This window comes from Misgurnus anguillicaudatus, chromosome 20 (assembly GCF_027580225.2).
Source record: "Misgurnus anguillicaudatus chromosome 20, ASM2758022v2, whole genome shotgun sequence".
Taxonomy (NCBI): Eukaryota; Metazoa; Chordata; class Actinopteri; order Cypriniformes; family Cobitidae; genus Misgurnus; species Misgurnus anguillicaudatus.
In genome coordinates, this window is record NC_073356.2 from 30449624 (window position 1) to 30466825 (window position 17202).

Sequence of the window (17202 nt, forward strand, 5' to 3'; positions counted from 1 at the left end):
GTTTTTTTCCTTTATCAAATATTTTTATATAATCCTCTTTATATACATAATATACATTTTACAATACACATGTACAAAATAAGAACGAGAATGAAATAAAGTAAAAATAAAAAACAAAAACTGGAAAAACAATTCGGAGTGACCTAACGTTAGTGGTATAAAGCTGCGTCAGCCGTACAAACAACTGCTACATTGAATGCTCCAGTTAGAGTCTAGTGTTTTATTCATAGTGCTTCTGCAGATTAACTATAAATATAAGTCTTTCCTAAACCATAAACCTGTGCAGTTTGCCCCATTACTATATAGATTTACCTATAGGATAGCTATATATGTTTTAATGACAGACTGATAGCTATATATGTTTTAATGACAGACTGATATATATATATATATATATATATATATATATATATATATATATATATATATATATATATATATATATATATATATATATATATATATATATATATATCCCAACTGATAAATCTGCTAAAATTGGCCAAGTATTGTCTTGCTGATGTTAGCAATTTACATACCCATATCACTTTACCACTGATTGCAATTTATAGCTTGGTCCAAATGCCAATACAATTCAGTCTTATTATTTTTCAGAGATATTAAATGAATCTTTCGTCGGCACCCAAGCAATTTTACATGAGACCTTGAAAGAAAATTCCCATCCAATGTGAGGTTTATGATCTTTGCTTACTAAGCGAGTTTGTGTTTTCATTGATTGTGCTTGGCAGTTTAAATGCTAAGGATGCTGACCCGACATTATCAGGACAGACCAATCACAAATCCCCTGTTAACAAACACACACTTAACAGGCAATGTGTGCATTCGGACAATCAATATCATTTACTTTTTTAACTTGCACATCTAAATAACCAGACGCTAAAAGTCTCATCCCATTCTCTCTCTCTCGATCACACAGTAAACATTTTTGTTCGCTATATATACAATCATTTGTTCTACAGCAAACCTAATAATTTACTAACTCTTTAAACAATGAATGTACAAAATCAACACGGCATTGTGTCAGTGGGTTTGGTAAACAGTATATTGGAGTGTACGTGTGTGTGTTCTGTATTTCCGGGTTTTGTAAATCGAGATAAATCCCACTGCACTTGTGCTACATAGATAAATTAAAATGGATCAATGAAACATGAAGAACAATGAGAAGCTTTGTGATCTTTGGCTCATTCTTGGCTTGCGTCCCCTAAATGTGACACTCAGATGAATGGATTTTCCATATTCGAAGTACATCACTGATATAAGTCCAGGTTATTGTTTTAGTTTGTCGTTTCCAGGATTTGTTTAGTCGGACTTCAAATGAATTATAAAGCAAAAGGTGTAAAAACGTTCCTTTTACTTAAATAGTCTTTTCAGAAAAATACTGACGTCTCGTTTTTCTTTTCTTTAGAAGTGTCCGAAATTAAGAATGCACTCTTCATTCTTTCCCCGCAGTGTTGGAAAGCTTCACCTCCTGTTTGTTTCCCCCAATGGCCAGCACTGGGTTTAAAGAGCTACCCCTGTGTTTTCACCAACACAGGATGCTGTCACGATAGTCTTAAGTGTATTTTAAAGTCCAATTGTCCATCTCAGTGTAAGATCAGCAATAATAAGAGAGGGAGTAAGGTTGTGAGGACGGTCCAGGATGCTACTGACATGGCAGAGTTTGTTCGCATGCTTTTCTGTACTTCAGGAAAAGATACAACCGGGTCATCTGTAATAGAAAATAAAGTCTCTTTTAGTTCTTTTTGTTGTTGGAGATGGCATTCATATAGATAAGACTAAGCAATAATGACTTTTATGTACCTAGATATGTCGTTATCGTACCTGCTGGTAACCGATTGGATGGGGTGTGGGCTCCTCCCTTGGTGGCCACCTTGTCTCCACCTCCTGTACCAACCCTGGCTTCTTGAGAGCCTGAATATACAGAAAAAAATTAAACGCATGTCAACGAAAATCCATAATGTGTGCTAAACTGCCCCTTCACGTACAGACCACCAGGGCGGCGATACTCACCATCATTGGCAACCACATCCACTCTGAGCCTCAGACACTCTTCTCCATGGTGATGCAGTGGTTTGGCTGCAAGATACAAGATTAAGGGAAAGATTGTTAAGGATAGAGAAGATTGAGTTAAACAAGTTAGTAGAAACTAGGTTGGTGGTGGTAGACGTGTAGTGGTTAATCTATTACTCTGGACTTTCGTATCCTAGTGCACATGTTTCCTAAAATTAACTTCCAAGTCCAAACTCTCTAAGGAGTCCACGAGGATGCCAAGAAGACACATAGCAATTTTTGTTGCCAGTTTAGCGTTCCATAAACAAGGATTGGCTTCAAATGCAATGCACGTACGCTAACGGAAAGCTTAAACATGACTCATGAGCGTAATATTCACTGCATGGTTTGTGGGCCAATAAATCTATAACTGGGGTTATAAGGGTGCATTTTTCAACATCATTTCCCGGAACAATAAACTTGATTCACTTGGATTTACATTCATAGGTCAGGTGCAAATATGCCGGTTGACTGTTTAAAGCCTGTACTTACAGATGTAGTAGTAGCTCTCGCCCTGTCGGAATTCTTTTCCCAGAGTGAAGGGAGTGAAGCGTTGAAACTTCTCGGAAAACTTCTCAGGTGCGTGTTGGGCAAACGGATGGCCGCATTCCCAACGCATCTGGTCGTAGGACTGAGGTCGGCAGGCGTCGTAGTCTTCGCGTTCCACCATGTAGAGCACGTAGCGTTCGGCGTCCTGCGACGGTATTTCACCCAGCGGGTAGTGCGGGCACACGATGTCCAGGTAATCGTTCAGCCGGACCTCAACCGCATAGGTGTTCCGTCGGAACCTAAAATCGCAAAAGGGAAGATTTTTTGTGAAAAACATTCAACATCTGTCCTGGTTGTGTGGTTTCTATTTCTGGCTCGCCCACTGTAAGATGATTAAAATCCATTTTATGTAACTATACAACATATAAAGTGCACAAAAAGCAGTTTTGGACAGACAAATTACATGGCGCTGGAAACGTTGTATGATCATGTTTGGTTATACAGAACCCCAAAGCCTGGTGGATATAGTCTGTTTTTTACGTGTATGTAAATGTACATGGACAGTTGAACGCACAGCCTTGCAAAGTATAGTTTATTTGACTCGTTCGACGAATGCGCATTGCATGCAGGGTTTCAAACATATCTTCTGATTACAAAAATTGCGTTACGCACACTGTACGCAGACCCGGACGCGTCCTTGCCAGGATTTTGGTGCGTCTTCTAGAAGTCGTATTTGTTGACCGCATACGGCATTCAGTTAAAAGCATAAGACATACAATCGTAGTTTCATTTTTACCTTAAAATGTAACGGTTGCTTTTCTGCAATAATAATAATAATCCTCTATGGCGTATGCGGTCGACAAATACGACTTCCGGAAGACGAACCCGAAATCCTGGCAAGGACGCGTCCTGGAAGAATAGCGTATGGTCACCCTAGTACTCCTAAAAAAATGGCCTTAATGCTGCAGTAATTGTTTACTCTATATTGCCATCTCTGTTTGATCATAAAATTGCACATTACTTCATGTACTTAGTTCCAAGTCAATAAACGTCAGGCTGACATTTTATGCAAAATCGTACATAACAGTTCAAATTATAAAATCATAAATGTACTAAATCGCAAATTGGATCAAGGTACCGTATTTTTCGGACTATAAGCCGCGTTTTTTTAATAACTTGGCTGGTGCTGCGTCTCATAATCAGGTCCGCCTTGTAAGTCAGTATGAATTAATTTTGACATTTATGAGACAAGAGACAACATTACCGTATACAGCCGCGAGAGTCTGCCGTATGCTGCTTTTGTATTTATGTAATTCAATGGATTCAGTGATGTGGATTGACGAGCCTGCGAACTTCATGCTAGTTGGCTTGTTCGATGAATTTAGCCTATTCAACCCTTCAGGTAAGTTCTGTATGCTATGGTTTATCGTTTAAATAACTGATAATATTACTTTAACGTACAGACATCTATTCAGCCTGCTGTTCTGTCTGCTATTGTTTAGTTGAATAACTTGCCTTTCCAGACAAAATGTCTGTTCTTCGGCTTGGATTTTGTGAAAATAATTTTCTAAATAAATGCGATGTATAGTCTACTGCGACTTATATATATATGTTATTTTGTCTTAATGACGCATCTTTAAATTATGCGACTTATACTCCGCACTGTAAAAAAATTCTGTAGAAATTACAATGTTATTGCAGCTGGGTTGCCGGTAATTACCGTAGATTTAAATTTATGTTATTTACTGGCAACATTTTGTTCAAAGTTAAATACATTTTAAATATTAACAAGTCTTTATCTTTACAGAACAAAACCATACAACAACAGCCTCATGCAAAGCACTCTGGGAACCAGAAATCATCGTCAACCTTTTTCTGTTTTTTTGCTTCAGATTTTGTTTCCCAGAATGTTTTGCTCGATGCCGTTCTTTTAGTTTTACTCTGTAAAGACAAAGACTTGTAAATGTTTAATGTTCATTTAACTTTGAACAAAATGTTGCCAGTAAATAACATACATTTAAATCTACGGTAAGTTACCGGCAACCCAGCTGCAATTTCTACTGATTTTTTTTACAGTGCAGAATGAATTATAGTCGGGAAAAAAGTATACGTTACAGATTGCAGCTACAGTTGCTATAGTTAAACCTGTTTGTCGAGTGCATGCAAAATAATAATTCAAGTATATATTTTAGTTGACAAGATCATCTAACATCGCAAATAGGCAGACAACGACAAGAAAGAAAACCAGAATAACCGCAGTGATGCAACTGACGGTGACAAGCAGAGTTATTCATTTAGAGAACTTTTAAAGTCTCTGACTTGAATGTCAAGCCATGCAATCACATCTTCAATTGTCCTCGCATTGATCTACAATACCATCTCAAAAAAAGTCAAGCAAATCACAAAGGGACACAGCCAGGGAAGAAAAGACCAAAAAACTGCAGTGTGAATGGGAACAATGGAGAGACAAATGAGAATGCTGGTTTCTATACAGAGACAGAGACATTAATATGGATTATTTTGAACATCGGTTCATTGATCGAACCGCACGCTGTCCGTATTCACAGAATAGGTCAGAACCACCAAGAAGGACAGAAACATGGCAGCGTTGGCGTGAATGTGTGCATGTATTGATCTCGCTCGCCTCGTGAGAGCGGAGTCTTAATTATCCAAGGACTTTAGCAATCTGTCGGGTTGCATCACCAAATAATGACTTATTGACTGTCCTCACACACATGGACTTACAAAGACACAAACAAAAATATAAATCTGTTTCTCGTCTGACACACTCCCTTACTCATTAGAGATAAAAACACGCACTTTGACTGACAGAGTCTTACACGCCCTGTCTCTGCCACACTCCTCCCTTTCATTTGACACATATCTAAGGAGGCGATGGAGACAGTCTGCCTGTCTGTTACTTCTCTCTCTTTTCGTCATTTGCTACTTTCGTAGTTCTGCTCCAGTAGCTTTACTGGCAGTGTGTAATCTCTGTTTATGTGCTGCCCACAATCTCATTTAGCAGTGAGATTGTGAATGGCAACCAACGGGTCAGTTCACCGTTCACTAAAATGTATAGAGAAGCTACAGTTGCCGCCACAGGACAAACTTGTTGTCTGGGACAAAATACAGAACTAGTGACAAAACACGCCCTGTAGAGCAGTTTGTCCATTTAGGGCTACTGTAAAAACATGGCAGCACAAAATGGCGACTTCCATGTAAGGGGACCCGCAGTGTATTTAGATAAAAACGGCTCATTTATAAGGTAATAAACACATAACAGTTCATTATGTAAGGTCTTTATACACCACTGACAATATAGTTATGCATATTAGATTGCATTTCTGACAATAGATACTTCTAAAAGTTACACAGTGAACCTTTAAGTTTGTACAAATTAAAATGATATAAGAACAAACATGTTTTACATTCTTTCTGGGAAAAGAAAGCATAACTCTCTCTGTCTCACCAGTCTCTCTGCTTCAACATAAAACTTTGAGTACTATACATAGCTTTTTGCAGTATTATAATAGTTTAGTTATTGCAAACCATTGCGATATGCACATTTGCAATATATCTTGCAGCCATTTTTTAAGATTAGCTCAATTTCAGATATTTCAGACTTCAATTAATATAATACTATGCTTGATTTTATCCAAACATTCATATTAGCAATAAAACTCTTTGGGCTCCCCAGGCACCAACTTTTGGATGGTAATTAGGTACATATGCTATGCTTAACAAACGTAAAAAAAAATACATTTGGACATATTTGGAAGAAAATGTGACTAATGTTTCCCCATACAAAGCTCACTGCCTTGATGCTAGGGTTTGTGGGTAGCTGCCCATGTATACACACCAAACGCGAAGCATCGCATTCCTCGCTCTAGTCTACTTACGATATCTTAAATTTTTCAACTTTGTGGCAAATAGTGTGCTTTTTTGTGGCAATTGCGGTGCCCAATTAGCATCATTCGCATTGCCCCATGCGGATTCGCGTCTTTTTGCATCTTTGGATTGACTTTGTGTGCAATCAAGTTGCGCAAATCGTTGAATTGGCGTTTGGTGTGTATGCCCCTTAGTCTCTTTCAGTGCAAGAAACAGCTAATTAACTCATTCCCCGCCAGACATTTTTTGAAAAGTTGCCCGCCAGCATTTTTTGTGATTTTCACAAAATGCCTTCCAGGAAAATTTTCTTCTAAAAACATATACATAGAAATATATTAAGTGAAACAGACCCTTTGCTTTTAAACAAACAATAAACAAACAAATAAACCGGGAAAAAAACTTTTGATCCTATCTATATTTTTTTCTCTGCTTATAAACTCTTAAATATGGGTATTTTTTAAATACACGTTTTTTTAGCAAAAAGCAGAAATAATTGCATTTTTGTGAAGGAATTTTGTTAGAGATTAGATTCAGAATGATTATCAAAACATACACAGAGTTTAAAATTACTAAATAACATTTTGGCTATAACATTTTTCATAATTGGGTAAGTGGTATTGCAGATTAACATAAAAAAATCATCAGGAACATGTTTTTTTTAATACAAATGTTTCCTCTTAATTAATGAGATAACTCGTCAATGGCGGGGAAAGAGTAAAAAACACCTCATCTCAAAAAGCTGCATGATTTGAAACATTACTCATGTTTGTAGCACAAATAGTACGAACTTCAGCTATTATTTTTTATTTTTAACTCACGCTTGCCTTAGCTCCCTTTAATACCATTGTAATGAATTAACTGATAAAATTTCAGATCGCAAAACCCCTCAAGAGCATTTGAGGGCTTGACACACATCTTCCCAATACCTTTGGGATATTTCAGCATTCTTCCATGCCCGGTGGAGACAACTGAAGCTTTATTTCTGTGGGTGTTTCTGTCTCTGTGTGGCAATATCCACACGTCACCTCAATGATCAAAGTCTGCGAGCGAGTCTCTCTCTCTCTTTCCTTCTCTTTCGCTTGTTTGTTGAAGGAGGACCCCCTGGTTTTCGGACAGACGATATGGCTCCAGACTCTCTTCTAGTCTTACACCATCCATTTTAATTAGCCTGCTGCTTTCACTCACTGCAGATCCGCACACACACACAGTCCTAAACATACAGCCAATCTTATCGCTACCAGTTCAACTCTCACGAGGCCGTGCACAGCAGTCCCACTCGGACCCAAGAGGTGATGACTTAATTTTATGAATGAAGCACATATACTTCAGACCCAATAATACTTTACATGTCTCACATTCTTGAACTGCTGTCACCAGATGCTTTGGAGCGGTCGTCTGGCGCACCAACACACACGGGCGCACACACACCCCGTTAAAGCCCTGATTAAAATCTGTTTGTGGTATGGCCCCAATGTGTTCATCAAAAGGGGGTCGGGAGGGGGGGCAATTAAAACACAAAGAGTAGAATTAAAGTGGCCCCAGAGGGGAGTAATTATGCTACCCCCCCTTTAGCTACCCGGGGGCTGGGAGTCAGGGGAGGGGGGTGGGAGAAAGCAATGGGGGATGGAATGTCTCTCAATAAAGGGGTCAGCGGGTGCTCCCCAGACCAGTGTCCTTTCAAAAGCTACAGTTACTTTATCAATGGCTTTATTCATACAGTAATGCCACTTTCGCTACATTTCTCACACACATACAGGGCTTAACTTCATATTCATCACCCAGTGACAAAAAAGTAAGAAATTATATCTGAGGCAGAGAGAAAATGCATTGTTTTCGGACAATGAAGAATTTTTTCAGAGTTACAAAGAGCTTGCCAAGTGGGAATTTTTGTTTTTGGTATGTGAAGCTTCAAGTGCAGACATACGAATAGGACAGAAAGACACAATAATAAAAGTAAAAATAAGAAAATATATTCTGTGAATGTACATATATGTACCTATCTACGCTGTTTTTTGCGTTGTGATATTATTTTAATGACAACTAAGCACATACGGGTGATTCTCGTGAAATTAGACTTATGAGGTGTCATGAAACATTTTGATAAAAAAGTAAATGCAAAGAGTATCAAAATAAGAAGCATACAGTTACAAACATCTCTTCATGTAATATTTTGCACATGATTTCAAATGACATCATACAAACCAATTTTGTGTTTTTTTCCACATTTAAAATGAAAATTTTCATTACCGCAACGTGTCCATGACTGGATTTGGGTTCTTTGACATGGAAATATTTATAATTAAAAAATCTAAAAAATAAAAAGCTTCAGTGCATGTCATACTATAAACATTTACAGTAAAGAAACATGTGGTATTTGGTGATCATTGGTAAATGTAGAGACAATAATAAGGAATATAAATGTGTACAAGACAGATTTTCTCATCCTCCGCAACAATTTTCAATCATTGTTTATGCCCTCAATGAACTAACATTTAAAAAAAAAAATGGTTGGAAGGGACATAATTGACTGTGACACTCAAGATGGCTACCAGGTAAGCAGTTCTTATTTTTAGATAAAAGTTGAAATTTTGTTTGTCATAGTACCTAGACAACTTTTTAGTTATCATTACCAAAACACGAGTTTGTAAATGCATATATTTAATGTAATATAATGTTGCGGTAATGATAATTTTTGATAATGATCATCTAAAAAATAATAATTCTATAGTAAATATTTTTTAAATCCTTTAAAAATAATGGTTATAGTTCACACCTTAATCTTATATGTGCAGAAAAAATTGTCTTCAAGGGCTTTTTAAAAAATCTGATGCTGGACACCTTTTAAGTCTGGATTTCGTGAGAATCACCCATACGTGTTTTTGCTACATTCTCAATTCCATTAGATTCTTATTATTGTAAAAAATAATATCAATTAAATTTAAGGCAGTAAATCAAATACTACAATGATGTAATATATAAATATGCTATTTTTTTGCATTACAATAATGTGAATTTTTTACTTAAAAGCCTGTCTCCCTTTCATGACCCTAACCATAAATTTCATAATTTTTATTTTAATTTTAAGGTGTAATATGACCCAGACCCAGTTTTGTGAGATTCACCCATGAACAGTTTAAAGAATGAAAGCAATCTCACCCTTACCTCTGTTATTTTGGTAAAAATGAGAACGAACGAGCTTCACGTTTGATTTGCGTAGTACGAATAAAAAACCTGGCGGACGCTCATGCGGGCGCTTCTGAGTCACGTCCGCGTTTACTGGAACGTGTGAATAGCTAACATTCATTAATCCCGAACTCACCTTCCTCTATGAGCTCAGCAGACTGCTCTGTCAGGAGAACTGAATTAGTGCCAAATGGGCAACTAGAGGGTTAATCTGAGGTCTCTTAATCTTTAGTTCAAAGTTTTTGTTGTTGTTGTTCTTTTGCACTCCCTCTGGTCTGTCTATCAATTGGTCGCCAGCCTCTTCTCTCATTTCAACACTCTATCAGTCACTGGAATGCTGATACTGGGGGATGGGGTGGGACTGGGGGGGGTGCGGTGGTGCTCATTGTGGAGGTTAGAGATTGTGAAAAGATTTAGATTTAAAACAAACCTTAACAAACACTTATATACAGATGCAGGATCCAAGACACCCTAGACAAATATGTAAGTTAACATTTCTCTGTTTTACCAGGAACATTTGGGGTATTTAAACACACACACCCACTCACATTCCAACAATAGGTCAACCAACATCCCTGTCATCTGATCTGTCAACTTTTGTAACACTCACCACCTGATACTACAGTCAAAGGTAATTACCAAAATTCTGACCCAGGTTCTGTTTTAACACCCATTCTAGTCCTTTCGACCCCCCCGCACACCTGCGTCAGCGAGCTGAAACGTCTGTGTCATAAGGGCTAAAGCCTCATGCGGATCGCCTTCCCGTGCTGTTTTAATTCAGCGATGTTGTTCTGGATGACTGGTTCGGAATGCAGTGCGACTGGATCATCTGTGCACCGGGATTACCCTGCCTAGGTTGCCCAGGGGCCCGGGGCCTCATTTAACCTAATGTAGACAGAGACAGAGAGAGAGATGTGGGGCCCAAAGCAAGCGCCTTTATTGTTCTGCAAAACAGTTGGAGCGTTACAGTGGAGCGGTTCAGTTGGAAACGCAACAAAGGCGACAGAAAGAGATAGAGAGAAAAGCAGAGAGAGAGGGAGAGGAAGAAGAAATGGGAAAAGGAAAAAAGCAAAGGCTTTGTCTGGTTCTCCTAAAAACAAAACGGCTTTGTGCTCTCATGCAGGTGTAAGAAAGGCAAACACAAAAAGAAAGGGAAAAAAACGAGAGGTATTCTTTGATAGATCAGAACGGGCTGCTCCTGCGTTTGTCTCGGCTTTGACTGGGACCAGTCCCGCTCTTTCATCTTTTCTTCCACCCATCCATCTCTGTCCACTCTCTCTCTTTCCTCCTCCAGTTCGTCTCTCAGCGCTCAATAAGCCTGTTTGATCCCCCATTCATTCTGCCTGTGACTCCGCCCACCAGATGTTCTAAACCAATCCGAGACCAGTTCGCTGGAATTCGAGTTATGTTAGTTAGTGACCCACGTTTGTGGACACTAACTCTGGCCCTTGCCATTGCCATGGCAACCAAAACCAGCCAGTTCTCCCTTTACAATATTCCACACCGGGGTTTTTCAATCCGTCTTGTTTACATACATCTTATGCTCATCAATCTTTCTTCCTTTCCTTCGAATCGCTCAACCTTTTGACTTCATGCTTCATTGATCAAGTTGTCAAATCGCTTTTTTTAAATAAACAAACTGCTTCCCTTCTCGTATAGAGAAGCGCCTGAGGAAAAGTCGCAGTATTGGTATTTTTACAATAAACAAAATTATATGCGTACGTGTGTATAATAACAAAGAATATATTTTTATGTCATAAAAAGTGCCTTTGGATATATTGCGTCCAACTTTCTTATTTATCCGATCTGTCAAGCTAATTACAAACCGGTCAACTACACCAATTGGCCCTCTGCGATAAATAAACGACATCAATAATTAACCAGGCAGGAAAAACCAGGGATTATAAAAAACAGCTTGAAATGAAATGAAAAGTACACATTGCATCTCGTAACATTATGAAATTGGCTTCGGTAACTCCTTTTATTGTTCAGGAACAGGCTTGGCCAGCCTGCAGGGGGAGTTGCCTCTCGCACCATCTAGTCACAGCATGCAGCAATAACATTCGTGCAACGTGTCGTGGGAATAGACCTTCACGTCAAAAACCAGTCCATTTAAACCAGGACAAACAACAAGAGCGACGAGCCAAAACCACATGCTGGGGTTGTGATTATGACAACAAGATCCCAACACAATAAACAAATACACACACAGACTTAACATAACACCTAGTTCGCTCTTAACTTCTAACCTTATTTATAATGAATACAAACCCTATACATTTGTATTGCAATGTTTTATTACAAATATCATCATAAACTTTGGACCATATATAGAGCATTTGTGGTTACTATGGTAAACTAGGGTTACTGGAATAAAACCATGGATCATTTCGTAAGGGCCTCCAGATGCATGTGTTTTAAATGTTGTGCAAACTCAATAAATATGAACATGAATCAAAGATGTCTCAGGAACAAGATGAGAAGATATTACCGTGAAAGTGAATAACAATTCTGGGATGTCTGACGGGGTGAAAGAATTGAGTGCAGATGTGTAAAGGGAAAGATAACAGTATTACTGAGTCTTGACTGAGCGGTGGGATGTTTCGAGCTGTGGATAACACTCTTACATTCCCTAGCCCTTTAACTTCTGAATAATATTTCATGTAGTATGTGTGTGTGTTTGTGAATGAGGAAACGTGTGTGAGAAGCGAGACGCTTGCGTGCACGAGTGTGTGAGAAAGGTATTGTTTATTGTACGCGCCGGATGTGCGGTTTTCCCGGGAAAACACTTGGACAGGAAACTCACGTTAGCAAGGAAAAGGCGGTCGTCTCATGATACAGATATACGCGCTGCTCTTGTAAAAAACAACCTTGGGTTTGTAAACTCAAATCAATTCAGAACAATCCAATAGGATTTGACAAATATCCCTCGTTTTGCAAATAACACAAACATTTCTGTCCTATATATTATTTAAGAGTTTGTAGGAACATATATGGGCCACGGGCTCTCCTGGAGAAGATTAGCACGGGTCAACAATCTTGGTCAGATTCAATTCACTGGACAACAGATTAACAGAGCAGATTGTGATTCAGAGGAGGGAGGGTGGGGGTGCAAAAATTACTAGAAATGAAGTAAGAACGGCAAACTGGAAATATCGGTGGTTTCTACATTATTTCAAGGAAAATAACAGTTTTAATTTTTTCCGTATGCATCACAGAATGCAAATGGGAATTTGTGGAATTATATGGAATTATAAATCGTGACATGTTTGATACACTTATAGTTAGCTGACAAACACACATGCTAGGGGTAGTGGGTGTGTTGAAATCTGTCAATCACGAACACTTGAATTAAATGAAACTCTGCAGAACTGTATCAACCAGAACATCTGAAATAAAGCCTTACACAAATTAAACAGAGAAGACTGATGTGAGAGAGGGTGTGGGACTGCCAAAACCGATAAAAGACAGGGGCAGAGGGGGAAAAAATTCACACCTCTTTATTCTTCCTTCTTTCACATAGGAAAAGGAAATCAGGACAGGAACCGAATAAAGCCATTGGCATGTATGAGTGAGATAAAGGTGGTAGAGGGAATGAGAGAGAGAAACCAGAAAGGCCAGAAGAATGAGGTGGGCTTGAGTGGCAGGCTCCCTATTTAAAGACCACCAGAGAGAGTGACAGACTACATAAAGTGAATGACACTTCATCACTTCATACACTGTCATGCAGTGTGTAACACACACATACACAGATCTGAGGAGTTTAGCATATAGACAAAAGCAAAATGGTACTTTATCAGCGGTTTCCATCTCCACTTCTCCTCTCATACGCGCATGGTGACAGACGCACGGCGTGAATGGCCCTCCATCGCGGCGGTGAACTCTGCCCCACGATTGGTCACACTGGCCCAGGTTTTGTATCTGCGGTGGGAGCGCGCTAATTTGGCCAGAACTTATAACAAAAAAGCACTTAGCTGGCAAAACCCCACAAGCAAATCCCATTCCCTTGAAAAAAATGAATGGGACATTTTGGGTAGAAAAACAAGAAAGACCCATTTCTAGATGAATTAAACCGTGTAAAGGGCTCTTTAGCAGGGTGAAACAGTAACACAATGGGGTGACGGCGGACAAGCCGAAAAGAAAAAAATGTGAGGAGGTCGGATAGTTTTGGGATACAGATGGAATGGGAGAGCGTGAAATAATAGAAGGAAAGAGTTAAAGAGGAGAACAGAGGAGAGACTGAACTTTGTACCGTAAACCATGCGGTACAAGGCACACAGCCAAAGGAAAGATATGAGAAACACAGGTAGGAGAAAGAAACCAAAAGGGAGAGAGAAAGAAAAAATCTCTTAAAGCCTCTGAGATATTTTTTTCTTTAAATTTGCTCTTTTGAAGCTTAATGAAGGTCTTTATTATGCTTCAAACACGTATACACTTTTCTAATCCATTAAATGTTTTAAGTTAGGGTAGCCAAAACCGTTGACATAGAGGAACGGTATAGAGATATATAATTTGTGTGGGTAGCACAGGCCGGATATTCTGGCCTTGGAAAAATTTGTTGTGAAATTTCATTAAACTCTTGACAGTTTTGGTAAGCACAGTGTGAGATGTTGAAATCTCTTGTGATCCCAACAGGAGACACACACGAGAAACTGGAGACTCCATTTAATCCCATTGCTCTTTGTGAGAAGAAATTAAAAGATCTGATCTCATATATGTGAAATAGGTGACTGACAACAGAAGTATAACATTAACAGATTACAACTACTGTGTGGTTGTATAATAGTACCTTCGAACAGTGTAAACAGATAAATGCACCTTTTGCGAGAATGTACAGAAAAGTTAATTAAGGAAGCTTGGTTAATAAATATATGAGGGAGTCAGTAAACCATAACCAAGGGCTAAATTACAACTACTTAACCGGGCACACCTTAACCACACACAAAGCCTTCCAGATCATAAACTATCGAATGAGCAACCACTACAACACATGTGTTCCCAACAAGCAGCAGCAAGCGCAACTGTAGCACGCACCAACAAATTCAAACATGCACCTTTACACCGCCTAACACAGAATAACCACATTTAAGAAAACACGCTCAGCTGTTTTGGACCGTCGACCCTGGAGGCAACCTTCCTCCGAGGCACATAACACACTTTAAACACTTGGTCAACCATGTGCATCGGAGGCCGGAATGCATAACCAACACATAATTTTATACAGGGAATTATTCATTACAAGAAAGAAAGAAAGAAAGATCTGTCATCCCCTCCAAAATGTCTTTGATAACAGAAAAAACATCTGAAAGAATTGATTTAATACATGGGATTGCACAGTGGCTAAAATGATGCTGTTTGCACATTAATATATCCATCTGCTGAATCAAACACATGTAGTTTTATGAGTCTGAATGATAGAAATCTGTATGTGTTTGCCAGTTTGGAGTGTGGAAGACGCCCTATTTTAAAAGCTTTCTCTCTGTTATCAGCCTTTACGTGTCATATTCAGTATACAGTATTTTTTGCACTTTGTGGCACCTGGAATATTGGCAGTTGCTCAAAGCCAACAAACCATTCTTTAGCTGAAAAAGTGCTATCGCGTTGAGCAATCTGATTCGTTTGAAAGAATCGTTCATGCGGCCGGTTGGTTTAAACGAATCGGTTTAAGATATCGGTTCACTGAATCGTTTGACTCATTGCTAAAAATGTTAACCTTATAAGCATTAACCCTGGGTTAACTACTATGAACATTAACCCTGGGTTAACTACTACAATAATCTTTAACTATGATACTTTAAGTAAAATAGTAAACGTGTATTAACCAACAGAAATCATATGTCGGTGCTATTTGTTGTAAAAATATGGCAATACAAATTGTAATCTATACATATAAAACATGTTTTTTATTTGATAATTAACGTGTAATAAACGAAGGTTTATTTTCCTAACTGTATATTAGAGACCCATGCTCAAAATTTAGTTTGTAGCCTTCAGCCTATTTAAATTATTAAGTAGTACATATTTGGTTGGATACATCTTAATAAATATATTTTTAATTAGGTTTAACTTAAAGTTTATAAAAGTTAATGTTTCAACAGCAGTACAGAGAGCAAAACCTTGGCGAATCGATTCGTCCGAATCATTAAATCGAATCGGCTGCAAAGAATCTTTTTCCTGACGTGTCTCTGACTCAATCTCAGTTTTGCAATCCCATCACGAGCCCTCTGTATCAGTAAACGCGGTATCACTCAACACATTTTTCAACACCTTTTTGACACATACACGTCAAAAAAAATTCCCGTCGGTTCACTCCCATTTTCCCGTTCATAATTTCCTTTAACGCCAAACAGTAAAACTCTGTTTAATTTATTTTACAATAAATACATTTCCATTTTAATTCAGTCAATAAAAACTAAGGGAGTATATATAATTTATATTAAATGAATATTGTAACTGCAGCTATGCGACAGAATTGTGTAACTTTATGTTATTCCTGCCCAGATCTGTACACCTCAGCAAGCATGCATGAGCATTAAGTCCTTATAGAAATAAACTGATTTCTTTATTGTTACATTTCATCAGATAGGCTACTCAGGCACAAGTAAACAAACATGTCAGTGATGAGAGATAGGTGTCTCATGACTCAAAAAAATATTGTATTACGCAATATCTGTTACAGGTAAAGATGTAACCACACCATAAAGGCGGTGTCGTGATGCATTAAGCATAATGTAAACAAGCATGATCAACTCAGTTTGCAAGACTTGCAAACAAACATCAACAGAAAAAAACATTAACAGAAAAAAATGCAAACAATTCCTGCAACCCTAAAAAGCCAACTGATGTTAGAGTTCACCAAGTTATTATTAATCTTGTTTATTATTAACAACCTTCAATCAGTCAGTATATAATAAAGTATATTGCAATCAATTGCACGTTTAGCAGAAAAGGTGGTTATTTTACTTACTTAGGGTTGGTGCTATTCCAGAAAACCGTGTGTCTTTCAGCAGAGGCGAGCAAAGCGCAGATACTCGCTGCCATATAGATGAGCCACAACAGTTCCATTTAGACCCTCTGTGATTCAATCCAAGAACAGAAAAACGGCCAGAAATAGGTCAAATCTGTCTTCTCAAACCTCGTTTCCGTACAGCCGTGTAAGTGAACCAGTTATTTAGTTAGTTAATATTTCGTTTGTACTGAGCGCTACAAAGATTGACAATGAATCAACAACTCCGCGTCTGCGATCTATTAAATCACTTCTGAATGAAACTTTCTTCCCGTCGCGTTTTGGTTTTGTGAAAGGCGGTCCGGCTAAACCACGCCCACTACAGCCTCACAGCGAATCAGAGCTCAGGATTCCTTCCCTACAGAAGCTATCGGTCGCCCTCTGCAGAATCAGATAGATGCAGCTGAGAGTGAGGTAAATATCGACTGTTATCATATTTTCCAAGCATTTTGCAGCTATGAACGACATCAATAAATATGACAGAGTTCCTGGAATTCCCTCCGATCAAATCAGGAGGTAAAAATAAACGCTGTAGATCGATTCGTTCACTTGTGGTTCGTTTTTTA

General features: G+C 38.4%; 1 protein-coding gene across 2 annotated transcripts; it reads right to left on the reverse strand.

The window, feature by feature from the left end:
* Positions 1–471: 471 nt before the first annotated feature.
* Positions 472–16904, reverse strand: efna1a (ephrin-A1a). Of its 2 annotated transcripts, none has more exons than XM_055220668.2 (5): positions 16598–16904; positions 2563–2858; positions 2032–2097; positions 1822–1932; positions 472–1729 (listed from the first exon to the last, which is right to left on the reverse strand). In XM_055220668.2, the coding sequence occupies exons 1-5, from the start codon at positions 16693–16695 to the stop codon at positions 1605–1607; spliced, it is 696 nt and encodes a 231-aa protein (XP_055076643.2). In that variant the 5' UTR covers positions 16696–16904; the 3' UTR covers positions 472–1604. The 2 variants fall into 2 exon arrangements, with proteins under 2 accessions (XP_055076643.2, XP_055076644.2); XM_055220669.2 differs by having other exon boundaries at positions 1843–1932; positions 16598–16903.
* Between the last annotated feature and the right edge of the window lie 298 nt (positions 16905–17202).

Coding starts and splice junctions, on each gene's coding strand:
- efna1a (XM_055220668.2), bottom strand. CDS start 16,695: ATGGAACTGTTGTGGCTCATCTATATGGCAGCGAGTATCTGCGCTTTG. Junction 2,859..16,597: donor TGGAATAGCACCAACCCTAA/GTAAGTAAAATA, acceptor TTGCGATTTTAG/GTTCCGACGGAACACCTATG. Junction 2,098..2,562: donor CGAGAGCTACTACTACATCT/GTAAGTACAGGC, acceptor TGTATCTTGCAG/CCAAACCACTGCATCACCAT.